The sequence below is a fragment of the Salvia hispanica genome, chromosome 1, assembly GCF_029641045.1.
Source record: "Salvia hispanica isolate PSC_SH4W2 chromosome 1, Shi_PSC_v1, whole genome shotgun sequence".
In the NCBI taxonomy this organism is placed as follows: Eukaryota; Viridiplantae; Streptophyta; class Magnoliopsida; order Lamiales; family Lamiaceae; genus Salvia; species Salvia hispanica.
The window spans coordinates 21,790,969-21,809,643 of record NC_142692.1 but is presented as its reverse complement, the minus strand read 5'-3'; the positions used below and the strand labels follow the sequence as shown (position 1 = coordinate 21,809,643).

At 35.5% G+C, this 18,675-nt stretch overlaps 3 protein-coding genes across 3 annotated transcripts; 1 reads left to right on the top strand and 2 right to left on the bottom strand.

Annotated features, from left to right (window-relative positions):
- The first annotated feature begins 3,157 nt into the window (after positions 1-3,157).
- Positions 3,158-6,743, top strand: ACX4 (acyl-CoA oxidase 4). Its single transcript, XM_048125133.1, has 13 exons — positions 3,158-3,287; positions 3,461-3,565; positions 3,793-3,899; positions 4,097-4,174; positions 4,265-4,388; positions 4,481-4,554; positions 4,636-4,695; positions 4,921-5,030; positions 5,296-5,455; positions 5,656-5,732; positions 5,858-6,029; positions 6,112-6,204; positions 6,342-6,743. The coding sequence occupies exons 1-13, from the start codon at positions 3,260-3,262 to the stop codon at positions 6,471-6,473; spliced, it is 1,320 nt and encodes a 439-aa protein (XP_047981090.1). The 5' UTR covers positions 3,158-3,259; the 3' UTR covers positions 6,474-6,743.
- A 76-nt stretch (positions 6,744-6,819) lies between these two features.
- Positions 6,820-15,278, bottom strand: SAC8 (SAC domain-containing protein 8). Its single transcript, XM_089058881.1, has 20 exons — positions 14,974-15,278; positions 14,251-14,337; positions 13,575-13,702; positions 13,398-13,489; positions 13,247-13,304; positions 12,909-12,965; positions 12,609-12,640; positions 12,371-12,453; positions 12,182-12,288; positions 11,336-11,422; positions 11,155-11,232; positions 10,520-10,584; positions 9,040-9,138; positions 8,828-8,927; positions 8,569-8,677; positions 8,400-8,472; positions 8,204-8,297; positions 7,372-7,458; positions 7,171-7,237; positions 6,820-7,097 (listed from the first exon to the last, which is right to left on the bottom strand). The coding sequence occupies exons 1-20, from the start codon at positions 15,134-15,136 to the stop codon at positions 6,970-6,972; spliced, it is 1,794 nt and encodes a 597-aa protein (XP_088915007.1). The 5' UTR covers positions 15,137-15,278; the 3' UTR covers positions 6,820-6,969.
- A 1,142-nt stretch (positions 15,279-16,420) lies between these two features.
- On the bottom strand, positions 16,421-18,388 carry CXIP2 (CAX-interacting protein 2). The gene is made up of 2 exons (XM_048082204.2): positions 17,936-18,388; positions 16,421-17,110 (listed from the first exon to the last, which is right to left on the bottom strand). The coding sequence occupies exons 1-2, from the start codon at positions 18,320-18,322 to the stop codon at positions 16,610-16,612; spliced, it is 888 nt and encodes a 295-aa protein (XP_047938161.1). The 5' UTR covers positions 18,323-18,388; the 3' UTR covers positions 16,421-16,609.
- Positions 18,389-18,675: the final 287 nt, after the last annotated feature.

The window sequence follows — 18,675 nt, the reverse complement described above, 5'->3', positions numbered from 1 at the left end:
ATTTCCTTTTTAGTATGTTCCTAAAAAATAGTATGGTTTTTCTAATTTTGGAAACTCTTTTCTCTTCTCTAATGAGGTGAGACTCATTCTCCACTAACAATACTTTATTTACTTTTTCTTTCTATCTCTCTCTTAATTTATCAATTATGTAAAAAAATCTGTGTCAAACTAAATGTTCATACTTTTTAAGGATGAGGAATATCATTTATCGTATTATTTTATTTTAAAAAGAGAAAAAAAAATGAAGAAAAAGCTACTCCCTCTATCCGCCATTAGAAATCTCATTTGAGTTTGGCACAAGTTTTAAGAAATATAAATAAAAGTGGATGAAAAAGATAGTTGAATGTTAGACCTATTTTTATATAGTTTTATACTAAAATATGAGTAGAATGAACTAGTAGAAAGTGAAGTATACCTACCATTTATAAGAAAAAATGAATCATGACTTCTAATGACTGATGGACTAAAATAATAAATCAAGACTTCTAATTACAGATGAAAAGGGAGTACCATACTTTAAAGTTTAGATTATATATACTTCACATCTTTATAACCTTTACCCCTTTTTCTTTTTCTTTTTTACTTATGTCATGATGTTCCAAACTTAGATTATGAGCGATTTCTAAAGTATGACATTAATATAGTTAAATTTAAATATAATTATTCCTTCAGTTTTTTAAAAATAGATACTTTGAAAATAACATGGGTTTTAATACTCTCTCCGTTCCAAGGTAGTTGAGTTGTATTCCTTTTAAGTTTGTCCAATGATAGTTGAGTCATTTCTTTTTTTGATAATAACATTATTTCATCCCTCACTTTATTCTCTTTTAATCTCTGTAACTTTATTCTCTCTCTTACTTTACTCTCTCCACTTTAACCTTTAAAATGTCAATTTCTTAAATCTCGTGCCCAAAAGAAATGTCCCAACTACCTTGAGGCGGAAGGAGTATAAAATTGGTAAAGTAAGTGAGAAGAAGAAAAAAAAAATGGATAAAGTAAGAGAAAGAAGAGAAAAAGTAGTAAAATTAGTGTTGGTGGATTGTAGTGTCCATTTCCTAAAATAATAAGTTTCATTTTACTTTTAGGAATGACTAAAGGCCAAAACTAGTACTGAACATATGCACATTTTATGATTTTGGTCCTAAACATTATCTTTTAAATTTTTGGGTCCAAAACATATCAATTCGGATCACAATTGGTCCAAAGTTAAATTTTCCGTCAAATATTAACGGTCAATGTTTTTAATCACGATTTTGACCAAATTAAGATGATTAATAAAACAACAAAATTTAGCGAGGGAACAAATCCGTCACTAATTGGGAGATTCCAAAAAAAAAAAGGAATCCAAGTGTTTGTGTGAAAGAGAGACTGTGCATCCAAAAATAAAATCAAAAATCTATTCGGAAACTCCTCCCCTCCGCCGCCTTCCTCCTCCGCAGTTTCGATTATGGACCCTAATTTGACCCAATCGCAGCAGCCGCCGGTCTACAACATCAACTAAAACGATTTCCACGACATTGTTCAGAAGCTCACCGGCTCGCCAGCGCACGAGCGGTTACCGGCGCCGCCGGCGCCGCAGCCCAGGCCGCCGAGGTCGCGCTTGCAGAGGATTTGCCCCCCTCCCCTCGCTCAAATCGTCAATCGTCCCCAAATTAGCGGCGTCCAGCCGCCGCTACCGTCCGTTCACCCAGCGGCGGAGTCACTGATTTCCGCCTTCATGCGGTTTTTCCAGATCTCGGCTTCAGCTTCTTCGTCTAATTGGCCTTCTGCTCATCAGCCTACGTCTAACTAAATCTGAAAAAAAAAATTGAAAATGAACCTTGAGTAAAGGGTGCCGCAGTCGCATCAATACTCTCTTGTGCCGTAGGTTTTCGAATGAGCTTTCCAGTTGGAATTGACAGCGTAGTTCTTCGAGCATTTCTTGCACTTGTCCAAAAAATGCTTCTCTCTTTCTCTCCATCCTTGACACACAAACACAGAGATACAAACACTTGGACTCCTTTTTTTATTAGTCCCAATTAGCGACGGATTTGTTCTGTCGCTAAATTTTGTTGTGTTATTAATCTTAATTTGGTCAAAAACAATTTAAAACGTTAGACCGTTAATATTTGACAGAAAAGTTAACTTTGGACCAATTGTGATCCAAATTGAAATGTTTGAGATCCAAAAATTCAAAAGATAATGTTCAGGACCAAAATCATAAAATGGGCATATGTTCGGGACCAGTTTTGGCCTTTACTCTTTAGGAAATGGAAAATTTGTCATCTTCGTCCGTTCCAGTTTAAGAGTCTCATTTAAAATTTACTATAATTGGACATAAATTTAATCTTATTGTTGATGAAATTTTCACTCAAATGCCATTATTTTCATAAAAAAAAAACAAAATAAACACCTTTTATATACAAAAGGTCAAAAGGGTTCCACTTTCTACTACCTCACTTCAATTATTACACACTCCAACAATCAATATTTAACTTCAATTATCACACACTCCAACAATTTCTAAAAATCTGTGCTCTAACTAAATTGCACTCCTAAACTGAGACAGAGGGAGTACTATCCAAATTTAGATACTCCCTCCGTCCCATTCAAAATGACCATCTTTCCTTTTGTTGTTTGTCCCAATTAAGATGACCATTTTATAATTTTGAAAAAAACTCTTCTCTCCTTTCTCCTTATTAAAATATTCAACTATTTTTTTTCTCTTACTTTATTTTACCTAACAACATTTCTTAAAATCTTATGTCACTTAAGAATGTGGCTATCTTGACTAAGACGGAGAAAGTAAAAAAAGAAATCTCTCAATAAAAATAAGGAAAATGTTTGTCAGTTTAAAAAATGTCACTTGACAATGACAAAGCCTAGAGTGTCGTGCCAATTTGATCTTTCTTAAAGCATCTCTAGAGAAAAGGATATACTTGTATTTATCTTTTCTTCCTAATATTTCATGCTCTAGTCAAAATGTTTGAAGAGGTATTATATTTTTAATAATTTTGAAAAAATATTTTTATCTTATCTTGATAAAAAAAAAGTAAAATTTAATTATTTTTATTCGTCTTTATAATTTACTTTCTTTTATTAAAGTTTATTATTTTTTTAAGAAAGTATAATTATGACTTGAAAAGATAAATAAGAATTACTAGTAGTACTTTATTAATTAATTTTCCTGGCCTACAGTACTATTTATATCGATTCTTTTTCATTTCGCTTGCTTATCCAATTTCGCTACATTCATCTGCAATTGCGAGAATTCGTCGCCATGAAAGTTCCAGCTGCCAGAGCTCAAGGTTTTTCACTCACACATACCCGCACATATATTTTTAAATTTTTTTTTCTGTTTTCCTTTGCATCTTATGTTATGTTACTGTATCATCGTGATCCGATTTATTGTTAATCAATTCATTTACTAAGGTAATCGATTTAGATGTAACATTGAAAAATGGTTGAATTGGTGGTGCAGAAGATATGAACAAAGAGGCGAAGAGCGCGTATTTTGATTTGCCAGCGTTGGATGTTTCCGTCGCATTTCCTCAAGCAACTCCAGCTACGGTCTTTCCTCCCAGCGGTAAGTTGAAAGATTGCTGCTATTTTATTGAAGGATTAAAGCGATCTGCGTGGATTTCAGTTGCGAAACACTAGTAGTGAATTGGAATTTAAACTCGTGTGCTTCTGATATTTTTGCACATTTGATTCCTTTTGAGCTTCACTTTTTTTTTTTTTACTTACTTTTTTGTGAAAATCATGCTTTATACTGGTGCTGATTTTGCTATTTCTGAATTTTTGAGTTTACAGTTTCGGATTATTATCAGTTTGATGATCTATTGACTGCCGAGGAACAAGCTCTGAGGAAGAGAGTGCGAGAGTGCATGGAGAAAGAAGTTGCTCCGATAATGGCAAAGGTGTTCTTATTTTGTAACCAAATTGTTTGTACACTTTCTGATTATTCGTATATATATGTTTGTTATTAGCCAGATGTGTCGAATTAGGGCGAGAGAGAGGCTCTAGCTTGTTGTATACTGTTGCGTAGACATTCATATATACATACTCTTCTGTTCACTGTACAATGGTTTAAATGCCAACTTAATGTGTCTTTTAGTATTGGGAGAAGGCAGAATTTCCATTTGAAGTGGTTCCGAAGCTTGGTGCGCTGCGTGTAGCTGGTGGCAGTATCAAGGTATTTCGTTCTGAACTTTACTGTGCTTTACATTCCAGAAGAAGGCTATGGAGATGGGGCCAGTTTGGAATCTAACTGCATACTATGTAGGGCTATGGTTGTCCCAACCTCTCCATAACTGCGAATGCCATTGCTACAGCAGAACTGGCAAGAGTTGATGCCAGCTGTTCGACATTCATTTTGGTGCATTCCTCCTTGGCAATGCTGACAATTGGTAACCTTGCTACTGCTTGTTGATTTTGGTCTTGTTTCCTTGATGGTGATCAGACTTATTTTTGTTATTTCTTTTCTTTGTAATAATGATAGGACTTTGTGGATCGGAAGCACAGAAGCAGAAATATCTACCTTCCCTTGCAGAACTGAAGACAATAGCGTGCTGGGTGAGAAGCATTTGCAATGCATATTCTCTTTTCTTGATATGTCGCAAATTGGTAGCTAACTTTTTTGTTGATTGGTGCTAGGCGCTAACTGAACCTGATTATGGTAGTGATGCAAGTGCTCTGAGAACAACTGCAAGAAAGGTTTGGAGTATAAATTTTTACTCTTTATTCCTTTCTCATTACTTTATACGCTGTTTATATATAAATGATCTTATAGGGACAGAATTTCAGAAAATGAGGTTTTAATTAAGAAAACCATGATTCCTCAAATATGACATCACATATTATGTCTATATGAGTTTGCATCAATGTGTTTGCTTGTGTTGACCACTATTGTAGATACTTACTTTGGATTCAAATAATCAGGTCGAGGGTGGTTGGATACTTGATGGCCAAAAGCGGTGGATAGGGAATAGTACTTTTGCAGATATTTTAGTTATCTTTGCTAGAAACACTGCTACGAATCAGATTAATGGGTAAGTCAAAAAACAGAATGTTGTCTCTTTCTGCATAACCAAGTTTTGCTATGTTACTAACACATTATACAGTCTCTTTAAATGTCTCTCCCCTCCTCATTCAGCCCTTGTTGATTTATTAAGGAGATTTACATTTTCATGGTCTGTATTGATCACTTTTTCTTTCTCCTTCTTGTGATGGATGACATTGTTTCTATGATGCTGATCATGATCCAAATTCTAGCACATGTATCAACATTATTTACCTGATCTGAATTTGCTACAGATTCATCGTGAAGAAGGATGCTCCGGGTTTACAAGCGACCAAAATAGAAAACAAAATTGGCCTAAGAATTGTGCAAAACGGTGATATTTTACTGGAAAAAGTTTTTGTACCTGATGAAGACAGGCTTTCCGGAGTTAATTCATTTCAAGATACAAGCAAGGTACGATATCCTAGAACATATCTTGGCTAGTTTCTTATGTTGCCTGAATCAATAGCACATGATATTCATAATGATACTTGAAGAAATTTTCTGGCTCTGTATCTTTTTCATCTACCTTCTGCTTCGAGAGGGTAACACAACCTTGTTCTAATAATTTGATTTCTTTACATTGCTAATGATTGAACATTACCTGGAAGTAGGTGCTTGCTGTTTCTCGTGTCATGGTTGCTTGGCAGCCAATTGGCATATCGATGGGTGTGTATGACATTTGTCACAGGTAAATAACTAACTTATTTTTTATTTTATGCTACTAAGTACTACCTACCTCACCTTTGCAGTGCATGACCCATTGTATGTCCTTAAATCCCTTTCTTGAGCTTTATGAGCTTGATTATATGAAAGGTACCTGAAGGAGAGGAAGCAATTTGGTTCTCCATTGGCAGCTTTCCAGATCAACCAACAGAAATTAGTTCGCATGTTAAGTAATATTCAAGCAATGTTTCTCGTTGGTTGGCGGCTGTGCAAGCTGTACGAGAGTGGTAAAATGACTCCTGGTCAAGCTAGCATGGGCAAGGTATAGCATTGCTATTGCACTTGGTTAATCAAGAAACATGGAGAATAGCACATTTTGGTTCTAACTGAAACTTTCCATTCAGTCATGGATTTCCTTGAAGGCAAGAGAAACTGTTTCTCTTGGGCGGGAATTACTTGGTGGCAATGGGATTTTAACCGATTTTCTTGTTGCAAAGGTACGGTATCATGTAACCTTTAGTTCTATATCCAAAGAGCGAATTTTCATCTTAGTATATTTGTTAGAATAACGATCTTGCATTGTTTAAGAGATGCAACAACTCTTTCCCTTGTTACCATGTGATTTTTTTGTCAGGCGTTCTGTGATTTGGAGCCCATATATACATATGAAGGCACTTACGACATCAACACCCTTGTAACGGGCAGAGAGATCACAGGAATCGCCAGTTTCAGGCCAGCAGCATTGAGCAACCGGAGTCGTCTGTGATACTGTGGCTCCATGAGTTGACTGGGTTTCGTTAAGTTGCTTGGCTTCTGCACCCCAAGATGGGTGGTTGGAATTAGCATGTGTGCCAATTAAAAGAGAAACTCGACTAGCTACAAATTTGCTACAGTTGAACCTTTTATATTATAAGTATTATTGATTAGTACTCCAATAAAAGTGGCAGCATCACCATCTCTGTAATTTCAGGCAATTTCATGTATGGGATGTGAATATTCCGATCTCAGTGGTTTCAATTAATTTTATTTTAGCAAATTCAGGTATATGATGAAACCAAGCTTAGATTATGCAGTCAATGTTGCATGATGTGAAGATCTCCATACCCAGTGTGTTTTATAAAACTATGCTCACCAATAACAAAGTGATGTAAATTTATACATTGCGAAATAATTGAGTTTCACAGTTCATCACCACCTCTTCTATTCTTAGTTTTATTAGACAAATTTCGAAAAACTTGTCTTGGCTAGTGTACAAGCGTTGCCTAAAACAGACCACACAAGCGAGGCCTCGAACATATTTGCCTCCCATTGGCCTTAACAACAGCCATCAATCCAGCAGTTAGCCCAGCGCAGACCACAGAAGATAGATACTGCTGTGCATTTCGACCTGCTGCAGTTCAGTAAATAAACACCAGACGATGTTAGTGACCGTTATCACTTGCTTGAGATAAATGTAATGATACCTTGATTTAATGTGATTGACGTCACAGTCAAGCCCCCAATTACTAAAGCAGATGCAACTGGAAGGTACTGAAAATATACAGTTCCCGAGTTAGAAAGTGATCTAGTTTATTGTTAACACAGAGTGAGTGAATGGATAGTTGAGATTCCAATTGTGAAACCTGAAAATGAATGTGACTATTATGCAAAAGATTATATCTTACTGAGAGGGTATCGATTCCTTTAGGCTGGAGTGGAGAGGGTCTAATTCTGCTCACAGTATAGTGACCACAGATGAGATCGATAGCATCCTGCAAGCGAGGTATAGTTATCAGGACCGATAGGGTTATTATTAAAAATATAGCATCAACTTGGGCCATCTCCAACCATTTACACTAACCTCAAACTCAAACTCAAACTCAAACTCAAACTCAATTACGTACAAATACTCATACAAATCTAGGGTTATTCATAAAATATGTAACTGTCATTGTTATTTATTTATATTTTTTATTCCAACTCAGCTTTTTTTGGTGATACATGTCAACCACAGTTTGCCAGTGTTTTAGTTTTCTTCCTGGTAACAGACTTAAGTTCATGCTTTATTTGTAATTATTGTAAATTTGGGCTATAAAATGGACAACAGACTTCAGTTCAGGCCATATTTGTTACTCCCTCTGTCCCACAAGAATATGCATTCTTTCCTTTTTAGTCCGTCCCATAAGAATATGCAATTTCTATTTTTGGAAATTCTTTTCCCTCTAATGAGGTAGGACCCATTCTCCACTAACAATACTTTTAGTTACATTTTCTTTTTATCTCTCTCTTACTTTACCAATTGTGTATTAAAACTCGCGCCAACTGAACTCAGAGTGCATATTCTTTTGGGACGGAGGGAGAATTATTGTAGATTCAGGCTAAAAACTCACCATAGGTTCAAAGATCATGCTATTTTTTTAAATAACCCAAGAAAAAATAATGTAAAATTGCGAAAAAAAAAGAAACACGGGGAAGATGAAAGAAAAACGAGTATGAACAACAGTACTAGATGATTACCTGCCGAACCCCATCTTGAAAATTATTTAAGTAATATCTTGACAGGGCACTTATCCCATCTTTAATAATACCAGACAATGTCTGTTTTCCATACCTGTGACCAAAATGCAACCAAAACATCTAGACTCTGTGAATTTCTATTCATCACATGACACTAATCCAGAGATTTAGTAATTTCCCCAAGTTCTGTGGTTACCTTACAAGGTCCCGCTTTAAAGCATGAGTTCCAGAGTACTCTAGGCTTATCTCATCCCCGTGCTCTACCCATACTGCCACCGTGCCATGAATAGCATGAGAAAAAGATTAGTGCTTTATAGTCTATCAAAAGTAACATTCTAAAAGAATTAATCATATTTGATACATACAGGTCTTAAAAACTTCAAAATCTTCACTGAACATTGAAATGCTTTCAGTTGAAGAAATGGCTCCCATTCTCTGTAGCTGAGAATTCAAAGATTTTTGTGCAAGGTAGCTCTGCACTTGAAACATCAATTTATTAATATCAAGAATTCATGATTTAAAAAACAGTAAAACAATAGTATTTTTCACTATTGATAAGGAGAAGGTCCTATGCAGGGATTGCTAGTAATTGAATGAGAGAAAATGAATATGTAGGCCTCCAACCTGTGTTACATTTGTCCTATCAAGGCAATCAATGCAGTTCGATCTAACCACTCCCTCCTGTTCTGCTAGAATCTTTCCTTCAGAATCTAAAAGGAAGTATCTGTTCAGCTAGAATAGTAAATATTAAAAGGGCGTTACCAAGATCCACCATAGTATCATTCACAAAAACATTTCAGAAATAAGAAACTTGAAATGCAAAGTCCAAATATTACCCTTGCTTCTCAAAGTCTTCAGAAATTTCGTCGTACAGAAGTTGGATATTATCAAAGTTTCCATGGCCACATGATTGGTGGAAGTCAAATGAGACATACCTGGAGCAACAACATATAAACATGTTATATTTTCCTTTGCCACATTAAAAACATGGAGGAAAACAGAAGGGGGAAGTACAAAGAATTCAAACAGATCGCTGTACTGGTTAATACATAGTTGGAAAGAAAACATAGTTAAACACAACATATTTTAATTTATGTGTCATCTATAATCTAGGCACATAAATTTTGGAGCAGTCAGTGGATCAATTATGCTCTTAAGTGAAAAAAACGATAAAAGGACAAGCATTTCATTTCCTTAAGTTCTGTAAGAATTTAGAATTTTCAAAACCTATAAAGTGGGATTATGATAAGGATCATCCCCTATCCCCTGCAAGAGTCTTTAGATTTTTAATTTTTTATTAATTACTCCCTCCGTCCCATAATAGATGTCACGCTTTCCTTTTTAGTTTGTCCCACAAAAGATGTCACATTTCCATTTTTGGAAAAAGTTCCCTCTCACATTAATATAAAAATTATATTTTCTCTCTCCATTTAACACACAAAACAAAGCCTCCTAAAATTCCGTGCTGTCCCACAAGTGTGATATCTTTTATGGGACGGAGGGAGTACTATTATTTGTTAGTTACTTAGTTGTGTATTGTCTCAAGGAGTCTAGTAGTTATCTATTAGAGTTGGTTTAGGGGTAGGAGTTTTATTTAAGTATGAGTCCTCAGTACTTATTACTACATAAATAGTTCCTCAATGGAAGAGCTACGTCTCTTGGAAAAAGTAGCATAGAACTGTAGTTACCTTAGAGGGCCTCATAAAAGGATGTATCTCTGTTGTCTTTTATTTTGTTTTATATTTTTGTTCGTTGTTTTTGTTCTTCCATTTCTTCTTCAGCAGGCTTTTTGTTCATTCTCTCCTTATATTTCATTCATCCACTGCCTCAACTCTGTCAATTGGTGCGGTGAACGTGGATGATAAGGATCACCCCTTATCCTTTGCAAGAGTCTTTATATTTTATTGGTCATTATTTGTATGTTGTTTATTGTGAGTGTAGTGGTTTATGTTAGAGAGTTATATTTAAAGTAACAGTCTTTAGTAGTTATTATAAATAGCTACTCACTAGAAGAGCTATGTGTTTTGGAAAAAGTAGTATAGGGCGGTAGTTTCCGTAGGGCTGTAAGCGGATTTATCTCTGTTCTCTTTTATTCAGTTTTATATTATTTCATTCCTTTTGTTCCCTGCTTTTGTTCTTTAGTTTCTCCTCCAAAGGCTGTTTCGTTCATTCTCTGCTCATATTTCATTCATCCATCGCCTTACCTCTCAGATGCTCTGACTGGGACTTCATGTTGCTATCTTAGGCAATTTTATTCCTAATATGCGAAACAGAAGTTTATATCATAGTTTTACAGAACCAATATAAATAACGCACCTCACATTTGGATGTTTTTGCATTTCTTCTTCATAAGCTGCACTTAACATACCCTCATCTCCATGCTAAAGACAGAAAGAAACAGAGTACCCAGTCAAATTTGTACGAGACTATTAATCAGGCATTAAACAACACACATTACATAGTGGAATTTGAGATAATTGAACAGGTGCAAATCTTAGAAACTCAGTAGATGTGTCATTCTTTTTGTAATGTACTCCCACTGTCCCACTGAAGATGACCCACTTTCCTTTTTGGTTTGTCCCAACCAAGATGACTCATTACTAAAAATGGAAACACCTTTATCTTTCTACTTTATCCTCTCTCCACTTAACACATAAAATAAAGCTACATAAAATCACGTGCCGCCCAAGGAAGGGGTCATCTTCCTTGGGACGGAGGAAGTAGGTGTTTTGAGGAAACCGGCAATAAAATCATATATACAAAAGCAAAGATGAATTAATAAACAGAGCCAGTTTTGACTACCATGAATGCAAAATTGACCAAGAAGAAAATGACCGAATTTTCACCACTTTGGACAAATATTAGAGAATACAACATAAACAGCTAAAACCAGGCTCATTGAACAGCATATTGCTCCGAAACTCTAGGGGTATTGACCAAGAATATCTAACCTTATCTGTCAAGTCAACCACAATACACCCTCCATAACACTTCAATAGATCATTAAAATGCCGTTCGGCAACCATAGACTGGTACAAGCAGATATAATAGGGTTAGCAATGAATAAAAGAGTAGATACAGAAAAACACATTACTCTGAAACAGGAAGTTAATTAGAAGGATATATACGTACTGTATCTTCATGATTAATTAGTTGAAGATGCGGTTTGTAGCTCAAATCAACAATTTGCTCCCATAGAAGTGGAATTGAGCCCCTAACCTAAAAAACAGGGTTTTTTTTATGAGTTTGCCTCCCTGTGGTTAGAGCATCCAAAATAAAAGGGTATCCACTCCAGATCTTCAATATACAGTCATTCTAATACATACTCCCTCCTTCCCAATAAATATGAAACGTTTGCTTTTCGGCACAGGATTTTATGTAGTGTTGTTTTGTGAGTTAAAGAAGAGAGGATAAAGTAAGAGAGAGGGAAAAGTAGAGATAAAGTTATTTCTATTTTAAGAAACGTTTCATTTTAATGGGACAACCCAAAAAGGAAAACGTTTCATTTCTAGTGGGACAGAGGGAGTATATATTAACGGACTTGAAAGAACCGTGATAAGTAAACATGAAAATCTACAGTTTTGATTAAAGTGAAAAGGATATATAAATAAAAGTTCACAAAGTTCAACTTCTTATATGGCTTCCCTACTTCACAGTAACTTAATTGTTAAGCATAAAGATGCTTATAAAACAGGTATTTATTCCAGTTTAGATGTATCAAAAGTCCAAAATGTTTAGATATATCAACAGTCCAAACTCAAGGCGCTTAAGCAGGGGTATTTCAAGAAAAAGAAAAAAAGAAGCAAGATGTGAAGGTAGAAAACTGTTTTCATCCCTACTGTTGCATGCGATTGATATCTATTATTCTATACTATCTGCTTTAATTAAGAAAGGGATCAATCGGATCAAATAAGGCGAGGTTCCAGTTATTCACAACAATCTATATCCTACAGGAGGATGAAGATAACTGAAGTACACCTGCAGAAAAGAAGATATATGATCTTTAAATTCCAGCAGCTGCTCGGTTTCTATAAAATTAGCAGCATCCCCTTCTAAATTGGCTCCTCGTCTCCACATTCTTGTTCCTAAATCAAGATGTGCAGTAAGTTGAATTTTAAAGGATCCAAAATTTATTTTATGTAATAAAAGACAACCATGTTTTGTTACCTAAGCGCCTCGTACACCTCCGTGAAACTATTTTAATAATAGCAGGAGAATCTTTTAACTTCAGTTCTCCAGTCTGAAAGCTTTATCCTTGGTCAAGTAAAACATAATCCTTTTTTCCCCTATCCTTTTTTTTTATTATTATTAGATGCTTGATACGAAAAACAGAACATAAAACTACATTTATGTGTGTGCATGTGGGGGGGGGGGGAGGGGGTCAGAGACTGAGATAAGGATATTTCCTTGTAATAAAGGGATGATGAATTCATCAAGCTGCATGATTAAAGCACGCCATTAGAATAAGATATACCACAACAGACTCATGAGAAATGAGCACCACATAGTCCTCAATCTAAAACCAAACTTCATTCCTACAGACTTTCTATCTAAAAAAGATTCCATCGGTGAGGAAATAATAAGAAACAAATATGGAGGTTTAAATTTATAAAAAGAAAAGAAAAGAAAATAAAACGAAACCATCCAACATAGAACTTAGCATGTTCTTTATCCAGCATAGTGGAAGGTAATATATATATCTAACCTTATTCTCAATAAGCTCCTCTAATAAATTCCGGTTCCAAACAAATCGTGGGTCACCCTGCAATCCACCAGAATTCAGTTTCAGGAAAAATGCATTTTAAAAACCTCTAGGAAAAGAAATAAGGTTGAGCAAAATTCCATCTATGAGGCACAATCAATGTAGTGGAAGAGCTAAATATATTTATCAATTCAGTATCTAGATTTGTAAAAGAAGAGAAACAATATTTTCCAAGTAAATGATGTACAATTGATATGTTAATCTATTCTCTACAAGTCTACAACGTACCAAATATGAATCATAAGCAAGCCAATTAAAAACTTGGAGTAAAACCTAGATACCTGCTTCCAAATCGGCTTACTCTCCCATCCTTTTGCCAACTTGCATCTCCTCTGCAAGCTGCTAAATGTATCAGCTATTTTTAAGACGAATCAATAAAAACTGGTTTTCATGTAAACACAAGCATAGGAGAAAGTTATACTGAAAACGTACTTCAGTGTTATATCAGTTCCATAAGAATAATACAAGCCAGGAGTTGATTCAATTGTCTTCAATAGAGTCATAAAGTAATCTTCATCCCTTTTCTGTAAATAGATGCACTTGTTACTTATCTAGTCAAACTGTCAGGAACTTTGAAACATTAACTAAATGAAAAATGCAAAAGTATACTTCTTGACTAGTTAAGTTTCTTGAAGCTTCATTGCAGGATATAAACTTCATTGATGTAACCAGGAAAACAGGAAAACCAAGATAATTTCCAACTTCCTTCCTAGAAGTTATAACCATCACATATGTACCTACAAAAAGATAATCTGTCAGTTTGGCCAGTATGGTAGACAGAACAGCAACATGTTAGATAAGCATATGATCAGATTAATTAAATCTAAGCATTAATTGGCCCTTTCAATGCACATTCCAATGTGATTGTATATCATGTTTCCATTGGAGTCAATCTAGTCAGTGTAATGAAGGAGCTGTACCCAGATAGCATATGGTGCAATTTATTTCAAAGGATTAAGTACTTTGTAGAATTTTCAACTTACTATGTATATAGTTCAAGTCTCATCCCTCTTTCACATCCTTTCTATAACACAAAACATATGAACTTCAACTTGCAGTGTCTGGTTCTAAATTCTTTCTGTTTTTCATTAGATAAACATCTAGATAAGAAGCTGAACATTCTTACTCTGGAAAATTGATGAACATTTTAACAAATGCAGTACTAGTGATCACACAAAAGAGTTCGAATAACAAATTGCCAGACATATTCTTCGCTGTAAAGAGCTGACGCTTATTCATAATAATGGTGGTAGACAACAGTTCTATGACTAGTTAAAAATAGCACCTGCAAGTAACCTAATTGTTCCAGCGACGCCATATACAGTCGAGACTTTAGGACTTGAGACGTTAGGACTTCCAGAAGGACCATCACCTATATTTGAAAATTAACACCACGTCAACAATAGATTGAGAATCAGAAATTTCAGCAGTGATGTTGCTTTACGCAGAGAGAAAAAAGGAAAATAATCGAGAAAAGGGATAAGAATATCATCCAATACTCGTAGAACCACACCTGTAACCCAAGTCAATTCGCGAGGTTTTTAAAATCCACCGGTGAGATGCACACGAAAAACATGTAGAATCATCATTAGGACCATCATACTTCCAAAATAATTTTTTTTGTAAATTGCATAACAAATTCCTATTCCTACACAATTTGCTCCTCCTCCACACGAACACTATTAACATTCAGTAGTAAATTACTCTAAAATATCACTAGAATAACTACTTTTTGTGCTACAATGACATTATAAAATAAAACTTCAAAAAAATATTGGCATAGTCGCTAATTGGAAGCTCATACCAAAGTTCCTCAAAATCAAAATAGCCAATCCGCCCTTTGACGTAGTAAAATCACAAAGACATTAACTATTTCCAAAGAAATTCTTCTCAAGAAATAAACATGACGATCTCCGATAATTGACAATCAAACGAAAAATTATATACATACTATCATTGAATAATTAGCACCATAAAAGAACTCATTAGATAATAAAATTTTACTGACCGTTGTCAAGCTTGTCGATATTTCCATCGAATCGGTTTATACAGAAGCCTTGATCCGGCGATTCCACAGATTTAAACACTAATTTATCGGCGAACTCCTCTAATTCCAATTCGCTCCACAGCTTGAAACTACCATATGAATTGGATTCGATTTCCGCCTCCATTACCTCCTTTTCTGAAATTTCTTTTTTTTTTTTTTTTTCTGAGAAAAGTTTGGATTCGGAAATGTTTAGAAGAGAAACACAATCGAATAATTGGATAGTGATAAGAGGTCAACGATCCAATTGGTGCGAGGAATTTGAAAGAAAGTTAGTTAAAACTGTCAAATTAATCAATTTTAAGATGAATAAGGAAGAATTTTACTGGATAAGTATAATAAAAAAGGATAAGAACTAAGAAGCGTGGATAATGGAAATTAGGAATGTTAATTGTATTAGTAATTGATTTCAAAAATATTACTATTAGAAATTTTATTAGAATCAATTATTTAAACACGTCCTTTAGTTACACATCATTTTCTATGTTTTATTTTGTGGGTCGAGAATATATAACCCTTCCCATGTTAGGTTGTTTCTGGATTTGGTGACCAGACATTTCCATAGAAGAAAAATGGTACACGTATCCAAATTATCACTTTCCAAAATTTATGAATTATGACTACAACTATTTTGGGACTTTTCTTTCTTAAATGATACTCCATTTTGGGATTAAATTGAACATAATTTACAAGTTATGATATTTTCGAGAGCATTCAGTTGACCACAATATCTAAATTCTAGTAGTATTGCAAATTATGTGCCCACCAAAGGAGCAAGCAAGATCGCCAGTTCCAAACCGGAACAATTCCAATTTTAAGTTGCTTTTTTTTAATTGGATCTTTCAGCTTTGCAATTTTTTTTTTAATTTTTGGCAAAATTAGCAATTAATCACTGCTTCTCAATTCAGGATGAGCTCAATGAGCCGATCATATATCCAGTTTGGGTCATTCTGTCATTCATCCTCAATATATAATCCATGTGTACATGATATCAACAAGTACTTCCGATATCACAAACCCCTTGGACCTTTGATGATCGGCGAACCATGCATGTAGAACACAGAATGTTCTTTCAACGTTTTTAAATGCAAAATGTAGGTTTATTCTGTGCAAAAAGAGCTCTATTGGGCAAAGGTTGGACACGAAAAGAACTCCACAAATGTTAGTCAAATTGGATAAATGTCATTAGCGACATAGGTTGATTGTGAATTGTGTCGTCGAAGCTCTACCGTTGAAAACATCGTTGAAGATGTTTAAGTGGTCGAGGATGTTTTATGTTGTTGGGTCCTAGGACACCAAAAATTCCATGCCAAATCAAGAGTCAATTATGTTGACTACTTCTAGCACAATAGTCTGAAGCCTTCGTGGCTGCTGGTATATGTCTCATCTGTCTTTTGACAATTTGTCAGTGTATACAATCGAGGCAACCTGCATTTGTTTCATATCATGAAAACTGTTTTTTATTGATACATGGAAACAATGTATCAATCAATCCATAATCTGACTTGACTTAATACAACTAGCTTTGCCTCTTTCTCCTCCTGGATCCAAAATAAACTCTGAAAAACAAAAGATAAAAAGGAGTATATAAAATTACATTCTACTTGAACATACCAGCAAGCTCACCTTTCTCATACATGGAGGTCAGTATATCACAGCCCCCAACCAATTCGCCATTAACAAAAATCTGAGGGAATGTAGGCCAGTTACTGTAATTCTTCAACGTCTCCCTCAAACCGAAGTTATACTCTTCATCAAGCACATCAACGGTCTCGTAATCTACCCCTTGGTTTTCAAGAATCGCCACGACCCTCTGTGAGAACCCACACAATGGGGCGCTTCTTGAACCCTTGATGAATGCAACCACTTTGTTCTCTTTCACTAGCCTGTCAATGAGATCCTCCAGAGGCACTGTCAGCTGAACGTGGCGGCCTGGTGTTAACCTCAGATCAGACTTCTTTCTCGGAGCCCTTTTCACCCACGTTGAATTCCCGGGTTCATTTCCTGGTGGAACCTTCCCAGTAGCTGCTATGTGTTCTTGCAACCATGCTTTCCATGCTTCGGTTAGAGCAGTTTTATCAGGGTCCTCTACCACTGCAACCTACACAATGGCAATCCAATGATTTTGAAATGGCAAATGATAAACACAAGAACTATACATAATGGAACAAAAACCTATACAGATCAATGAAATGATGCATATGTGCCTATTGTAATCAGAATCTTGTTCAAACATTTTGAGCCTACAGTTCGAACTTTAGCTGACTGGAACGATAAACTACATGTAAGGAAGTGTATTTGTAAGCAATCTCTGCGTGGAACGATAAAGATAAGCAATAGCTATTCTTATTTCTTACGATTAGAAGATTTACTATTAGGTTTCCAAGTTAAAAAATAAATAAAATTAAACGTAGTTCAATCTTTTCAATTTATGACCCCACTCTTGAATTCCAATTCAATTTCACTTGACAATGTGATTGAGCTCAAATGATACTGCTTTCAAGCTTAAACTCATTCAATCAAGGGGCTTCAAATAAAGCATGGTCGAATTTGGAAAAAAGCAAAACAGCCAATCAAACAGTGTTTCTACTTTCTAGTGCTACATTTCCATCCAAGTTGAGTAAATTAACGAATTTGAGCTGGTAAATTATGCGATGAAATTCCTTTTCGCACATAGAGTTCCAATGAAAACCTAATTGAAAATTTGGGGGCGGGTGGATTCAGATAAGGAATGGTGATTTCATCCGAGTAATTGCACTATAACAACTATGAATCGGTAATTGATCAAATTAAATTGCTCCAAATTCAGAGCTGGAGATTAATTCAAACTCGATGAAGCAAATTACTAAAAGCTTTGTACAAAGGTACAGATTCTTCATATGCATTCTCGCAAAATCGCAATTTAACTAAGCACAAAACTCGATACCTTAACGGTGGAACAAAGCTCCGGCAAGGACTTCTTGTGAGCGAGAACGCTGGCGGCGAGATTCCGCGTTATCCCGACGAATTGAAGGTCGCCGCCACTGTCGTAAATGGCGTAAACACCGGAATTGGTCGGGAAGTTTCCATCAGAATCGGAGGAAACCGTGACCGAGTCAGTATCCGACAACTTCTGCAGCGCGGAGACGATAAGGCCGCGGCGGCGGTGCTTCGCCGGCGATATGTGCTTGAAGGATGCGGAGAGGAAGAGAGCGGTGGGGCTGGGAAGGGAATTGAAAGAAAGGGAAGGGGCATATATGGAATTGGATAAAATGGAGAGTCTCTGAAGAGAGTAAGGGAAGTGTGTTGGAGATGACAAGTTTAAAGCACCCATTTTATGCGACCCTTCTGATTTACAGATATCTTCTCCGATATATCAGACGACCCTCGCTTTTTATTATCCGGTTGTATTGTATACACTGTTTTTTTATATTGGGCTGAATCGTGGGCCTTTCTTACACTAGTTACAGCATGTTGCAGATATGGCTAAATAAAACGTTTTCTAAATTAAATATTAGCGGTCAATATAAAAATATGCACTTTTAGTTGGACACAAGTTTTAATGCATAATGGATAAGTAAAAGAGATATAGAAAAAAAAGTAATCAAAATATTGATATTGGAGAACGGATCTCAACTTATTATAGAGAAATTATTTTTCCGAGTTTGGATACTGTATATTCTTGTG